Source organism: Lolium rigidum, chromosome 6, assembly GCF_022539505.1.
Source record: "Lolium rigidum isolate FL_2022 chromosome 6, APGP_CSIRO_Lrig_0.1, whole genome shotgun sequence".
NCBI classification, from domain to species: Eukaryota; Viridiplantae; Streptophyta; class Magnoliopsida; order Poales; family Poaceae; genus Lolium; species Lolium rigidum.
In genome coordinates, this window is record NC_061513.1 from 39714096 (window position 1) to 39726682 (window position 12587).

The window sequence follows — 12587 nt, forward strand, 5'->3', positions numbered from 1 at the left end:
TCCCTAGTATGCCTCTTAACTTGCTTGTTGATTAATGGATGATTAGTTTCATAATCATGAACATTGGATGTTATTAATAACAAGGTTATGTCATTGTATGAATGATATAATGGACACACCCAATTAAGCGTAGCATAAGATCACGTCATTAAGTTATTTGCTATAAGCTTTCGATACATAGTTACCTAGCCCTTATGACCATGAGATCATATAAATCACTTATACCAGAAAGGTACTTTGATTACATCAAAGGCCACTGCGTAAATGGGTGGTTATAAAGGTGGGATTAAGTATCCGGAAAGTATGAGTTGAGGCATATGGATCAACAGTGGGATTTGTCCATCCCGATGACGGATAGATATACTCCGGGCCCTCTCGGTGGAATGTCGTCTAATGTCTTGCAAGCATATGAATAAGTTCATAAGAGACCACATACCACCTGTACGAGTAAAGAGTACTTGTCGGAGAGACGAGGTTGAACAAGGTATAGAGTGATACCGAAGATCAAACCTCGGACAAGTAAAATATCGCGTGACAAAGGGAATTGGTATTGTATGTGAACGGTTCATTCGATCACTAAAGTCATCGTTGAATATGTGGGAGCCATTATGGATCTCCGGATCCCGCTATTGGTTATTGGTCGGAGTGAGTACTCAACCATGTCCGCATAGTTCACGAACCGTAGGGTGACACACTTAAAGTTGGATGTTGAAATGGTAGAATTTGAATATGGAATGGAGTTCGAATATTTGTTCGGAGTCCCGAATGAGATCCCGGACATCACGAGGAGTTCCGGAATGGTCCGGAGAATAAGATTCATATATAGGATGTCATTTTATGTGATTTAAAATGATTCGGAAGGTTCTATGGAAGGTTCTAGAAGATTCTAGAAAAGTCCGGAAGAAACCACCAAGGAAGGCGGAGTCCCGGTGGGACTCCACCTCCTATGGCCGGCCAACCCTAAGGGGGAGGAGTCCCAAGTGGACTCCCCAAAGGGGGCCGGCCACCCCCTCCCAAGGAAGGTGGAACTCCCACCTCTAGTGGGAGTCCTAGCTTGGGTAGGTTTCATGAGTTATGGAAGGTTTTGGTTTGGGGTCTTATTCGAAGACTTGTAGACCAACTCTTGGGTGTTCCACCTATATAATGAGGGCCAAGGGGAGGGGGCCGGCCACCCCAACAACCACCAAGGTGGCCGCACCCCTTGAGGCCGGCGCCCCCCTCTCCCAAACCCTAGCCGCCCCCTCTCCTCCATAGCTCCCGCACGCTTAGCGAAGCTCCACCGGAGTTCTCCACCGCCACCGACACCACGCCGTCGTGCTGTCGGATTCAAGAGGAGCTACTACTTCCGCTGCCCGCTGGAACGGGAGGTGGACGTCGTCTTCATCAACAACCGAACGTGTGACCGAGTACGGAGGTGCTGCCCGTTCGTGGCGCCGTGATCAAGATCTTCTACGCACTTTTGCAAGCGGCAAGTGAACGTCTACCGTAGCAACAAGAGCCTCATCTTGTAGGCTTTGGAATCTCTTCAAGGGTGAGACTCGATAATCCCCTCGTTGCTACCGTCTTCTAGATTGCATCTTGGCTTGGATTGCGTGTTCGCGGTAGGAAATTTTTTGTTTTCTATGCAACGTTATCCTACACATGGTAAACTTGTTAAGGATCTAGATGATCTAGACAACGCCCACAAGGCCTTGGAGAGCGAACACTCTATCCTCACCAAGTAACATGAGCAACTACAAGCTTCATATTTAAAAGAGCATGTTATTTTACCCTCTCTTCTTGATATGTCTTGTGATGATGCTTGTGCTACTAACTCTACTTCTTGTGAAGCATCTATCTTAAAGGAGAATATTGAGTTAAGGGCTCAACTTGAATTGCTAACTAGCAATTATGGGGAATTGGAAGAAAATCATGGAAAGCTTTCTAGCTCCCATGAGGAACTTCTAGCCTCCCATGATAGGCTAAAGTTAGCTCATGAGGCTATCATAGCAAAGGCAACACCTTGTGAGCCTCATGTGGATACTAGCACTACTACTCAAAATGCTATATTGCCATATGCTAGTCCTAGTAATTCATCCACTCATGATATTGCTAAATCTTGTGATGAATTATCTTCCTTGCCTTGTTGCTCCAACAATGAAGGTTCTACTTCCTCTATTACTTGTGTTGGTACTAATCATGTAGAGGAAATCAAAGAGATCAAGGCCCAAGTCACTTCTTTGAAGAATGACTTGGTAAAGAGTCATGAAGGGAAATGCAAACTTGACAAGATGTTGAGTGTGCAACAATCTCCAAATGATAAGAGTGGACTTGGATTCAACTCCAACAACAAGAACAAGTCCAACAACAACAAGAATAAGAAGGGCCAATTACGAGTCAAAGACCCGGCCAAGATTGTTTGCTTCAAGTGCAAAATTGAAGGGCATCATGTTAGATCATTCCTATTGAAGAAGAAGCAAAAAGGGAAGCGGCCTCAAGCTCAAACTCATATTCAACCTCAAGTTGAAGAAATGCTACTTCCCAAGAAAAATCAAACCAATGCTCCCATTGTGGAGAAATCTAGTGAGAAGAAGGAGAAGAAAAGAACTTGCTACATATGCCGTGAGAAGGGCCACATCTCCTCCCTTTGCACTATTGGTACCTCATCCAACTCTATCACCATTGATGATGTTTATTCTCTTCGTAAGGATGAGGGTGACAATGTGTTTGCCAAATTTGTAGGGAGAGACAAGGCGGCGAAGATGAGCTCTGACGCGGCCTCCGCGGATCCTACCTCTATACGAAGTAGGGCCTCACGCTGCCGCCCGTGTTTAGCCGTCAGGAGGCCTCCTCCGCCTCGCACAACTCCTCCTCCACCTTGAGCTCGCACGCGCCCCTCCGCCGGTGATAGTGGGACACATATTTAATTGAAATATATAGTTAAACACATGGATAGTGGAATAATACTATCACGGAGACACAACGAAAGCAAGATGTATGGGATTAGCGCACGACCGACAACTATACCTTGCCATGGAAACCCGGCCCGGCCCGAAATTTCCGGACTTAGGCCAGCCCGAGCATGCTTGTGGGCTGGGCCTAGGCTAAAGATTTAGGCCTGATGGTCGGGCCGAGCTAGGTCTGGGCTTGAGAAATGCGTCACTCCAACATGTATTTGCTGTGATGGGCCGGGCTTGGACCAAAATTTCAGGCTCGAGGGTGACTGGGCTGGGCTTAGGCCTGGTCTTTTTTTGCGTCGGCCTTTGTTAGGCCCAGCCCGAAGACCGGCCTCTCCTGAACAATGCCCAGGTATACCGACACGGTCACACGGAACACTCTAAAAAAAGGTATACCGACACGGATCTAGGCAGATCGGAAAATTAGCCTACGCAACGTTGCATGGAAGAGGTACACATGGCTCACGTAGTCAGCACTCCGCTCCCGTGCTCACACACACGACGTACGCAACTCTCGTCAGCCAGATAGCTGTACGCTACGTACGTCCTCTCACACTACAGACACAGCATGGCCGACATCCGTGAAGGTAAACTCACAGCTGTTTTGCACCCGACCCAGGTACCAAACACTGCGCGCGTGCACAATATCTCATGACACTAGCTAGGAACAAGGTGCCGCAGAAGATTTCTCCCCTGACCGGCCAGCCCGCGCAGCTGCAGGGAATCAGTCGTGCACCAAGCACCAACAGCCTACAGGGCATGCATGAAACCTCAGAGTAAGATTTGCACGTAGATATATAGAAAAATCATGCAGAGGCTGATTGTAATGCTTAAATAATGTAAGCAATAAAATATGTTTTATTAAGAAAAATATATAGAAATATCATGTTTTTGTAAGGTATATAACAAGGCGCACCAATTCCATGTAGTACCTAATAATTTCCTTAAAAAGACGGGATTTTTCTAGCTTATACTCCAATCAAGCCCGAGGGCAGGTTTACAAGTTATTTACAACATCAAAAAGAAAAAAAGAAAAAATAGGGAGTGAACTTTGAGGCCCACAATACAAACACAAGTCAAGATGCAAAAGAACTAAAAACAACAACAAAGCGGACTACACTCGCTGCATGATGGAACTCAAGTGCATCGCCCCGGCAAGGCTACAATTTGCGGCTTCAATTTTGATCTTGCTTGTTAAAGTGCTCTGAGTTAAACTCGGATTCCCAAACTTGGGTGTTTCGTTCATTCCGAATTTCCCAAGTTACCAGCATAATAAGCGAAGCCATGTCCCATTTCCTAGATCCATTTTCATTAACTATGGAGAACCATCAATATTTGGCCTCGACGTAATTTCACAAATGATATATGAGAGGGATCAAAACCGATCCAAGCCAAAATCCCGTTCCACATTCGCAAAGCGACAACTATATATCATGGCATTGTGACAAGTGGACGGTGGTCATATGCTTACATGATCGCAAACCCTCTCTATTTTTCCGTCCAGATATACAAGGAATAAGGAGTGATCCTAACCCACATAGTTGAAGAAGTGAGTGTAGTACAACCAAGCTATCAAGGCATAACTTCTCGCGGATGTGAATTTTGGTTCTTGTCCTTTCGGACAAGCTAAAATTTGATGTAGGACCCTCATCTACCGCATATATCCTTCATCAAAAAAAATCGTAAGGCCCACGTCTTTACAAAAAGAAAAGTAATTTTGATCATTGATTAATGATTTGGTATGCGTATATATATATTATATTTGATATGAAATCAATACCGATCGTATATATCGAAACGTAAGATGTACACATCTACTAAATATTTTCTGGCCGTTGATTAGTACTACTGTATCTATATAACTTCATATCAAATCTATACCATTAAAAGGTGACTTTAAATGAGGATCTAGTGGCATCAATTCAGTATATATCAGATAGTAATTCACATACAATTATTGAATAAAATTCTGGATCAAAAATGAATCTTGGAGATAGCGTGCAGCTAACGTTCCTGAAACGGGGAAGTATGCTTGAGCTAGTTAGGTGCCAAAATCTTTTGGCTAACATTAGTAGCTTGGTATCTTTTTGAGCCAGCTAGATAGATAGTTTGTTTCAACTTGGAATAAGTGAAGGAAAATGCTGAAATAACAAAGCTTCTAAAGTAAAGGCCGTGAAATGCGAGCGTGGAGCGTGTTACGGTAGATAGACGACAGTGCAAGGCTGTCATGTAATCTCTCCGCTCCCTCCATCTGTCGGAAGAAACCTGACCCCTCTTGGCATCTTCCATTCGTTTCAACCGTCCGTCAGAAGAATGGGCAAATAGCGCCAGCTCGATCTCAGCCATCCATTTCGTCACAGCACCAGAAAAGAACACAACTAATCAATTGTGATATGCTAAAGTTAGCAGGACTATAAATGGGACAATCTTGTGACATTTTTCGATTATTTGGTACTACTGCTACTGCAATGAGGCAATTAATAACCATAATAAACGGCAAATAAAAAATCTTGCTAACTTTGGTACCAATATTAATCATGCATTGCAAAACTGCCAAATAATCTTTGCATGTGAGCGGCGCGGTAGAGAGTGGTAACTGTCAAAAAAAATCACTGGCGGTAAGCAAAAGTTGGTAGGGATGAGGAGACGCCATGGCCATGGCGCACTGCATACAGCTCACTGCGCCGCCCCACTTCACAGTAGGAGGAGGTGCAGCAGAGCAAAACGCCAGTGCCATGGATGGAAGAGTGTGTCACCAGCGCAGCGCTGCAGCGATCCATCCATAATTTGTTCACACTCATCTCTTGGATGGACGCACTCAAAAAATAAAATTTGTTCATGCATGCACACGTATAATATAATATTTTATTTGAACATTCTGGTTCAGGACAAGCTGACAAGTGACAACTCCTCTCTGTCAGAATGGGGCTGCTGCTTTTTGATTCTTCAGCGTAGTATTTGTGAGGAGCAGCTGCTGTCTGCCTGTATTCCAGCTTGGTTGACATGGCCCCCGTCCGTCATCTTCTTCTTCTTCGCTTTTCCAGCAATCATTGGCGTCTTCTTCTTCACCAGTCTGAAGAATTCCTTTTAGCTCGACTGAAAGATCCATGGCACGGAGGAACGTATAATAATTTGACGATACGGATGGTTGTTACTAGTTAATTAAATAAGTATATGCTATACGAGGAAAAAACAATGAAAAAGAAAGAACGAAAAGAGAATCGCTGCGTCGTCGGCGCCGTGTCGCGATCCCCACGAATTGTCGCCCTTCGCTGGCAATCATTGGAAGATCCATCCGTCCGTCCGTTCAAGCTCGTCATAAAAACGCTAAACGAAGCTCAAATTGTTTGGGCCATTTCTCTTTAGCGTGCGGTAGCAACGAGCGTCAGCCACCGATCGCAATCTTTGGGGGATCATTAAGATTTCCGAGCACTACTTTTAACCTCGTTTTTGCTATGCGGCTGGCTGGATGCCTCTCCTGCAGCTCCAGCGGTTATATATACTGGACTGCTGCCTCCCTTCCGCTGGTGCTGGCTGCCTGGCTTCACTCTGTGCTCTCCTCCCCGAAACCCCTCTCCCCTCCCAAATCTTCACAAGCAACCGGAGTCAGCAGAGAAACAACAGGGAAGGCAGCAGAGGTTTCTCTTCTTGATTCTCCCACTTACCCTTCTCCATGGATTCTTGCTGCCCAGACATGCTTCTTCTAATCTTATTCCATGACATCTGAATGTTCTTGCATGATAATCTGAATCCTTCTTGGTTGATTTTGGTTTTCTTCCATGATTATTGCCCTCAACGGAGTTGGATTTTTGTTTTCCTTGTGTGTTGATAGAAACAGAGCAGGGAGGAAGGAACAAGAGGGGTGACAGTCGGGAATCGGTAGGAACAAGGTGCTGGGTCTGTACTCTGTACAATGGCTTCATCATCCGATCCTGCCGTTGTACCTGGACGCAGATGACGTCAGGAGTCCTGAGCGATCTGCAGGTATGCTATAGGTTTTGGATCATCTCCGTTTATATCTGTGTGTGCTCTCCTGGTTCTTTCTTGCACCGGATCAGATGGATCCATGGAGTTGATGTACTAGTATATTTTTGGGGTTGAGAGTGTGAATGAATGCTGTCGAATTTATTGGATCATAGGTTATATGTTTGGGATCATCCTCCATGCTTGTTATTATTCATATGTAACATGTATGGACGAACAGGTATGTTTCTGCTTTTTGTTCTTACAATTGGAACTGTTCCTATTGCATGACTTCAGAGCCCATAAGGCCACCTACAGAAGTAGTAGATTCTTGCACAAATGAACTGAACATGTGCATCTAGAGCTTGTAAATTGCAGTTGATCCAAGCAAGTACATTCATGGTTTGCAATCACAAAGAATACTTCTGCATACAACTTTACATGGTCAAACAATGTCTGCAGTATATTTCCTTTATGTGCATATAGGCATGCATTGTCTCAGCCTGTAGAATGCATAGTATGTATTGGTACATTTGGGAGGCTCTTTGTATAACATGAGAACTTTAGTAGTGATTGCTATTACTTCTCTGATTTTGATTATGGCGCGAACAGTCGGGGCCTCCCCTGCAGTCCTCCATTCAAAAATATTATGGCACGCAATATTTGAATACTGCAACGGTCGTGCACGTTGTCCAGAAAAAGAATTATTATGGCGCGAAATATTTGAATACTGTAACGGTCGTGGGCGTTATCTGGGATATAAAAGGAAAACATTAAAAAGCAAAAGGCGCAAACCGCCACCCCATGTAATATGCAGTTCCATCTGATAATTTAGTTGTCCTTTCTCTGATTTATGCGCTCATAATTGCTTGGTCTGTACTTCTGAAGTCGTCATTGTCAGAATGCGCTTTCCTATTTTACGGGTGCTACTATCCATCTCTTATTTAACCGATGCATTCATATATGCAGATACGTTCCACTGGTACTCTGCAATTATATAGTTTGGTTTGTATTGTTGTACTCTTGATTCAGCAATCGATATGTTCTATTATTGCTAGTACAAAGCTAAGTCCAGATAAATTAAAGGTACTACTTTTTAGGTTATGTGTCCATCGCCGCTGCTATGTTATCTGGGAAATAAATATATATATTATGGCGCGAAAAATTTGAATATCATAACGGTCATGCACGTCATCTGGGAAATAAAAAAGGAAACCGTTAAAAGCGAAAGACGCAAACTGCCAGGCCACATAATATTCCTTTTCGAATGTTAACATGTTTGTGTTGTTCCATCTGATCATTTTGTTGTCCTTTGTCTGATTTATGCACTAATAATTGCTCGGTCCTTACTGTTGACGTCATCGTCGGAGTGTGCTTTCCTATTTTACCGCTGCTCCTATCTATCTCCTATTTAACCGATCCATTCATATGTGGCACATATGTTCCATTGGTATTCTGCACTTCTTTAGTTCACTTTGTATTGTTGCACTCTTGATTCAGCAAGTCTATTATAGTTATTGTTAGTTCAAAGCTAAGTCCAGATAATTAAATCTACTAATATTTAGGTTACATTTTCTTCGCTGCTGCTACAAAAATTAGTACCCAATTCTAGAGGAGGAGATTTCATACTAGATGTCGTCAATTCTTGCAATATCTCTGGGAGGCGCTGCAGGAGGTGTGGCACTATTAGGCGCCGTCACAGTCCTTGTAGTGCTATGCCTGCGGCACCGCAGAAGAACTTCAGATTCTTCAGAGAGTAATTCCTCGGGTCCATCTCATCCAGGTACTGCTAAATTACTTATCAAGAGGCTGTTAATTTCAATGTTTCCAGCTTATATTTTCAGTTAACAAACTGCTTTTCAATATATCAGACATGCAGGGAGCAAGATGTATGCCACTGGAGGAACTGAAGTCTGCTACAAATAACTTCAGCAGTTCGAATCTCATTGGAAATGGAATGTTCGGAGAGGTATTCAACGGTTTACTCCAGGATGGCACAATTATAGCTGTTAAAAGGCGGCATTCTCCTCCTAGCCAGGAATTTATTCAAGAGGTACCAAAAATTTCTCCATATTCCACAGATTTTCTAGAGTAGTGTCATGTTGTAAGGATGCAAGAGGAGAGGAAGTAGTCACTGTTTTATCAAAGAAATTAAACATTTTGCTTCCTAACAGAGTTGAGAAATATAGTGGTCCTGAACTCATGTGTTTGGCCTTTTCCTCCCCAGGTTAATTACCTATCGTCTATCCGTCATCGTAACCTTGTAAAACTTTTGGGATATTGCCAGGACAATGGCATGCAGATGCTTGTCTATGAGTATGTCCCCAATGGAAGTGTTTCTACACATTTGCATGGTGATTTCAACTTGTGTGTTTCCTATTATTGTTCGCATGTGCAAGAAGAGCATCAAAAGTGCTAATTTTTCTTTCTTTCTGCCATCCTTCTACAGGAAATGGCCATGCTCCAACTGTAAGGCTAGAATTCAAGCAGAGGCTTTCTATTGCTCATGGAACTGCTAAAGGTAAGTTTACATGGCCAGCATTTCTGCACTTTCCTTTAATGGCAGAAACTTAATATCATAAATTCATACCTAGCATGAAATATATTATGAAGTGCCTCACTTTTCAGTAGCGGAGTGATGCAAGGAATTCTTAACATAATGACTTTTCCTGTTTCTCAGGCCTAAGTCACCTACATTCCTTGACCCCTCCTGCTGTTCATATGAACTTCAAAACGGTTAATGTCCTGGTGGATGAGGATTTCACACCAAAAGTTGCTGATGCTGGGATCCGAGGCCTTCTTGATCGACTAGGCAGCGCTGACCCATCTTCAAGGATTTGTAACGATCCATTCCTTGATCCACGGTAACGACTAGATTATTTTGGAGCTTTAAAACTTCTTACGTCACCTGATTTCATTAGTGAATAGTACAAACTACCTAACTTTCAGTGTGTTGCCTGTGATACTATTAATTTATCGTGATCAATTGCTCGATTTTAATGGATATTTTGTTGAGCAGAGGGAGGGAGGCCATGATTTTTTCCATACAAAGTGATGTATACAGTTTTGGTGTGTTCCTTGTGGAGTTGATCAGTGGAAGGAGAGCTGTGGCTGATAAAAGCATTATTGAATGGGTAAATTCTATCGATTTCTGGCGATTGTTCAATTCCTCATTTTCTAGAGGCATTTTTGTTCTCATCTCATAATATCTATCATCGTATCATTACAGAATTCTCAGCTTACTAACTTTTGTATCTGCTGATATGCAGGTACAAAACTTTCTAGAATCAAGTGATATCTCTGCAATAGCAGATAGCAGAATGGCCAGTGGCTTTACCTCAGAAAGCATGAAGGAATTGTTGCGCTTGGCGTCTTGGTGCCTGAACCAGATGGGTGAGCATCGTCCATCGATGAGCTTGGTGGAGGCTGAGATACACCGGATACGCGAGCAAGAGATCAGGCTGACGACGATCATGCCAGAAGCTACTACAACTGTGACTCTAGGCAGCCAGCTCTTCACAGCATCAAGATGATGTAGAATGGAATGTTATAGCTAGTTTCCTCTTTCAGGGTTATAGATTAGCTATTCTATCTCCATTTTTTCACCATTAGCTTATAGTGAGTTAGCTTGTCAGCTGTTAACTCAAGTGTACAAAAAAGGAGCAGCTGTGAGCTTCCTTTTTCGCCCTGGATTCTTTTCTTTGTTATTTTCCATAGGTTTTAAACTTGAACTAGAAAGCATGATAATTATTTTTTTTGTTAGACATTTATAACACCTAAAGGGTGCCGCCAAACTGGCGATTATATATATCTACCGCATTAGCCGGGCATATTGTTTTCTGATAATATTTGGGAGAAGATCAAATAACCATGCAGTTGCATGAAGACCAAGGAATAATGTGCTACCTGATCAAGGCTCTCTCCAGGGAACATGCAAATATGTAACGAAAGAAGCCTTGCATACATATGAGAATGAAACAAACTCTTCAGCTCTGCTGCTTTATTTAAAGATCATTTTTCTTGGAGCTATGTCATTCTTAATTTCCTTAGAGGATGTTTATATCATATACATGTCGTCTGACCTCCAACTGTACCTAGCCAATGTGACCACCATTTCTAAATGGTGCCTATGTTTTCACGATGTCCTCTCCGTTGACAGTGAAGTCCCAGAGCTCGCCGTACTTCTCGTTGAAGTCCCAGATGTCCATGGAGTTGTAGTCCGCGATGAGCTTGTCTCGCTTTGATCTCTCCATCATGTAGATCTCCGGCTCAAAGTTGTGTGGCTTGTCTGGCTTATCCATCTCAATGATGCAAAACACAATGATGAAGAGAGCTGCCCCAATGTAAAGGTACTCCCCCTAGCGGCACACATAGATCACCATGAATCCCCCTTCGTTGAGCGAACGATAGATAATGCATGTAAATAAGAGGAAGAGTTTAATGGGACTACGTGATCCATACCGGCACATCGAAAGCCATGCCAAGGATGACCGCAGGAAGAAATGACCAGGAGATGAGTGCTGCAAGAGTTTTGCCATTGATGAGCAAGTTTGTTGGAGAAATAAAGATTCAAGCCAGACAGTAAAAGGGGCCATGAGTGTACCTTGGAAGCCCTGAGGAGGCTCAGCTTCTTGGTACCACTCGGAGACATCCTCCCAGAAGCCTTTCCTTTCTTCAGTTGGATGATTGGTTTCATCACATCACATCAGAATCAACTTTAGCTAGAGAATACGTATAGCTTATTCTGTAGACATGATAATACATTTGTATTGAATGAGAGCGCAAGGAAATTAAGATAGGACCTTGGCCTTCATCATAGGTGGCGTGGCCGTCATACACTCCATACACAAAGTCATCCTGAAAAACGATTTCACTCCAGGGTTAACGATTTCTTCAGACAACACCAACAAGAAACCAAATCAAATGCTTCTGCAAAGGGAAAATCACACATATCCCAAAGCAAACGAGGCCAGCGACAGACCGGGCTGACGCCATTGGTACGCCACCTGTCGATGGGATCCTCCTGCAGGTCCGGCTCAATCTCTGTCAGAGGCCCTGGCCCGGCCCTCGCCACAACTGCCCTACCATTGCCAGTGCTTTCCCAGCAGCCAGCAGCGTGCTTCTGATGTGGCTTCGCCTTTATGCTCAGCTGTTGCTTCACTGCGCCATGGCGAGGACGAGCAGTAGTGGCTGCTGGAGAAATGGCGGACACCAAGCTGCTGCTGCTGCTCATTATCTCACCCCCAAACGTTGTTCCTCCCCTCTTCTCCACACCCTTGGCTTGCTTCTGCTGCACATGTACCTCCCTGCAAACAGACAAAAACAAGTGGATAATGGTCTGGACATGTACCGTCCAGAAAATTTTGCGACCTTTCTTTCTCCTTTTCTTGATATCTGTACAGCAGAGTATAAACTTACCAGCAAGCCAGCAATCAACTCACAGAAAACAGTTACATGACTGCAGATGGTTAAGTGATCATTTTCTGATTAGTAAACTACCAGTTAAATTACTGCTCCCAAAATTGTTAGGAAGTACATGGTTTTATGTTTATGTACAACTCGATACAAGGAGGAGAAGACCACAACATGTAGAGGAAAGATATATAGCAAAACAAAGAAAGGGAATTTCTTTTCTTCATTAACTTAATCAATGAGAAAACGATACAAAAGTTCTTGAACATCTCTCCA

At 43.4% G+C, this 12587-nt stretch overlaps 2 protein-coding genes across 2 annotated transcripts; one reads left to right on the forward strand and one right to left on the reverse strand.

Moving 5' to 3' along the window:
- Window positions 1-8531: 8531 nt before the first annotated feature.
- Window positions 8532-10514, forward strand: LOC124659337 (serine/threonine-protein kinase-like protein ACR4). The gene is made up of 7 exons (XM_047197243.1): window positions 8532-8682; window positions 8771-8952; window positions 9127-9253; window positions 9349-9420; window positions 9580-9763; window positions 9919-10033; window positions 10169-10514. Exons 1-7 carry the CDS (start codon window positions 8532-8534, stop codon window positions 10430-10432), a joined length of 1095 nt encoding a protein of 364 aa, XP_047053199.1. The 3' UTR covers window positions 10433-10514.
- A 358-nt stretch (window positions 10515-10872) lies between these two features.
- Window positions 10873-12176, reverse strand: LOC124659336 (photosynthetic NDH subunit of subcomplex B 5, chloroplastic). The gene is made up of 5 exons (XM_047197241.1): window positions 11881-12176; window positions 11702-11756; window positions 11503-11571; window positions 11361-11419; window positions 10873-11257 (listed from the first exon to the last, which is right to left on the reverse strand). The coding sequence occupies exons 1-5, from the start codon at window positions 12130-12132 to the stop codon at window positions 11027-11029; spliced, it is 666 nt and encodes a 221-aa protein (XP_047053197.1). The 5' UTR covers window positions 12133-12176; the 3' UTR covers window positions 10873-11026.
- Between the last annotated feature and the right edge of the window lie 411 nt (window positions 12177-12587).

Excerpts from the sequence above, each read along its gene's own strand:
- LOC124659337 (XM_047197243.1), top strand. The coding sequence starts at position 8,532 with ATGTCGTCAATTCTTGCAATATCTCTGGGAGGCGCTGCAGGAGGTGTG. Across the intron at positions 9,764-9,918 it reads GATCCATTCCTTGATCCACG|AGGGAGGGAGGCCATGATTT; the intron begins GTAACGACTAGA and ends TTTGTTGAGCAG. Across the intron at positions 10,034-10,168 it reads ATAAAAGCATTATTGAATGG|GTACAAAACTTTCTAGAATC; the intron begins GTAAATTCTATC and ends GCTGATATGCAG.
- LOC124659336 (XM_047197241.1), bottom strand. The coding sequence starts at position 12,132 with ATGAGCAGCAGCAGCAGCTTGGTGTCCGCCATTTCTCCAGCAGCCACT. Across the intron at positions 11,420-11,502 it reads GCCTCCTCAGGGCTTCCAAG|CACTCATCTCCTGGTCATTT; the intron begins GTACACTCATGG and ends AAACTCTTGCAG. Across the intron at positions 11,258-11,360 it reads GCATGGCTTTCGATGTGCCG|GGGGAGTACCTTTACATTGG; the intron begins GTATGGATCACG and ends GTGTGCCGCTAG.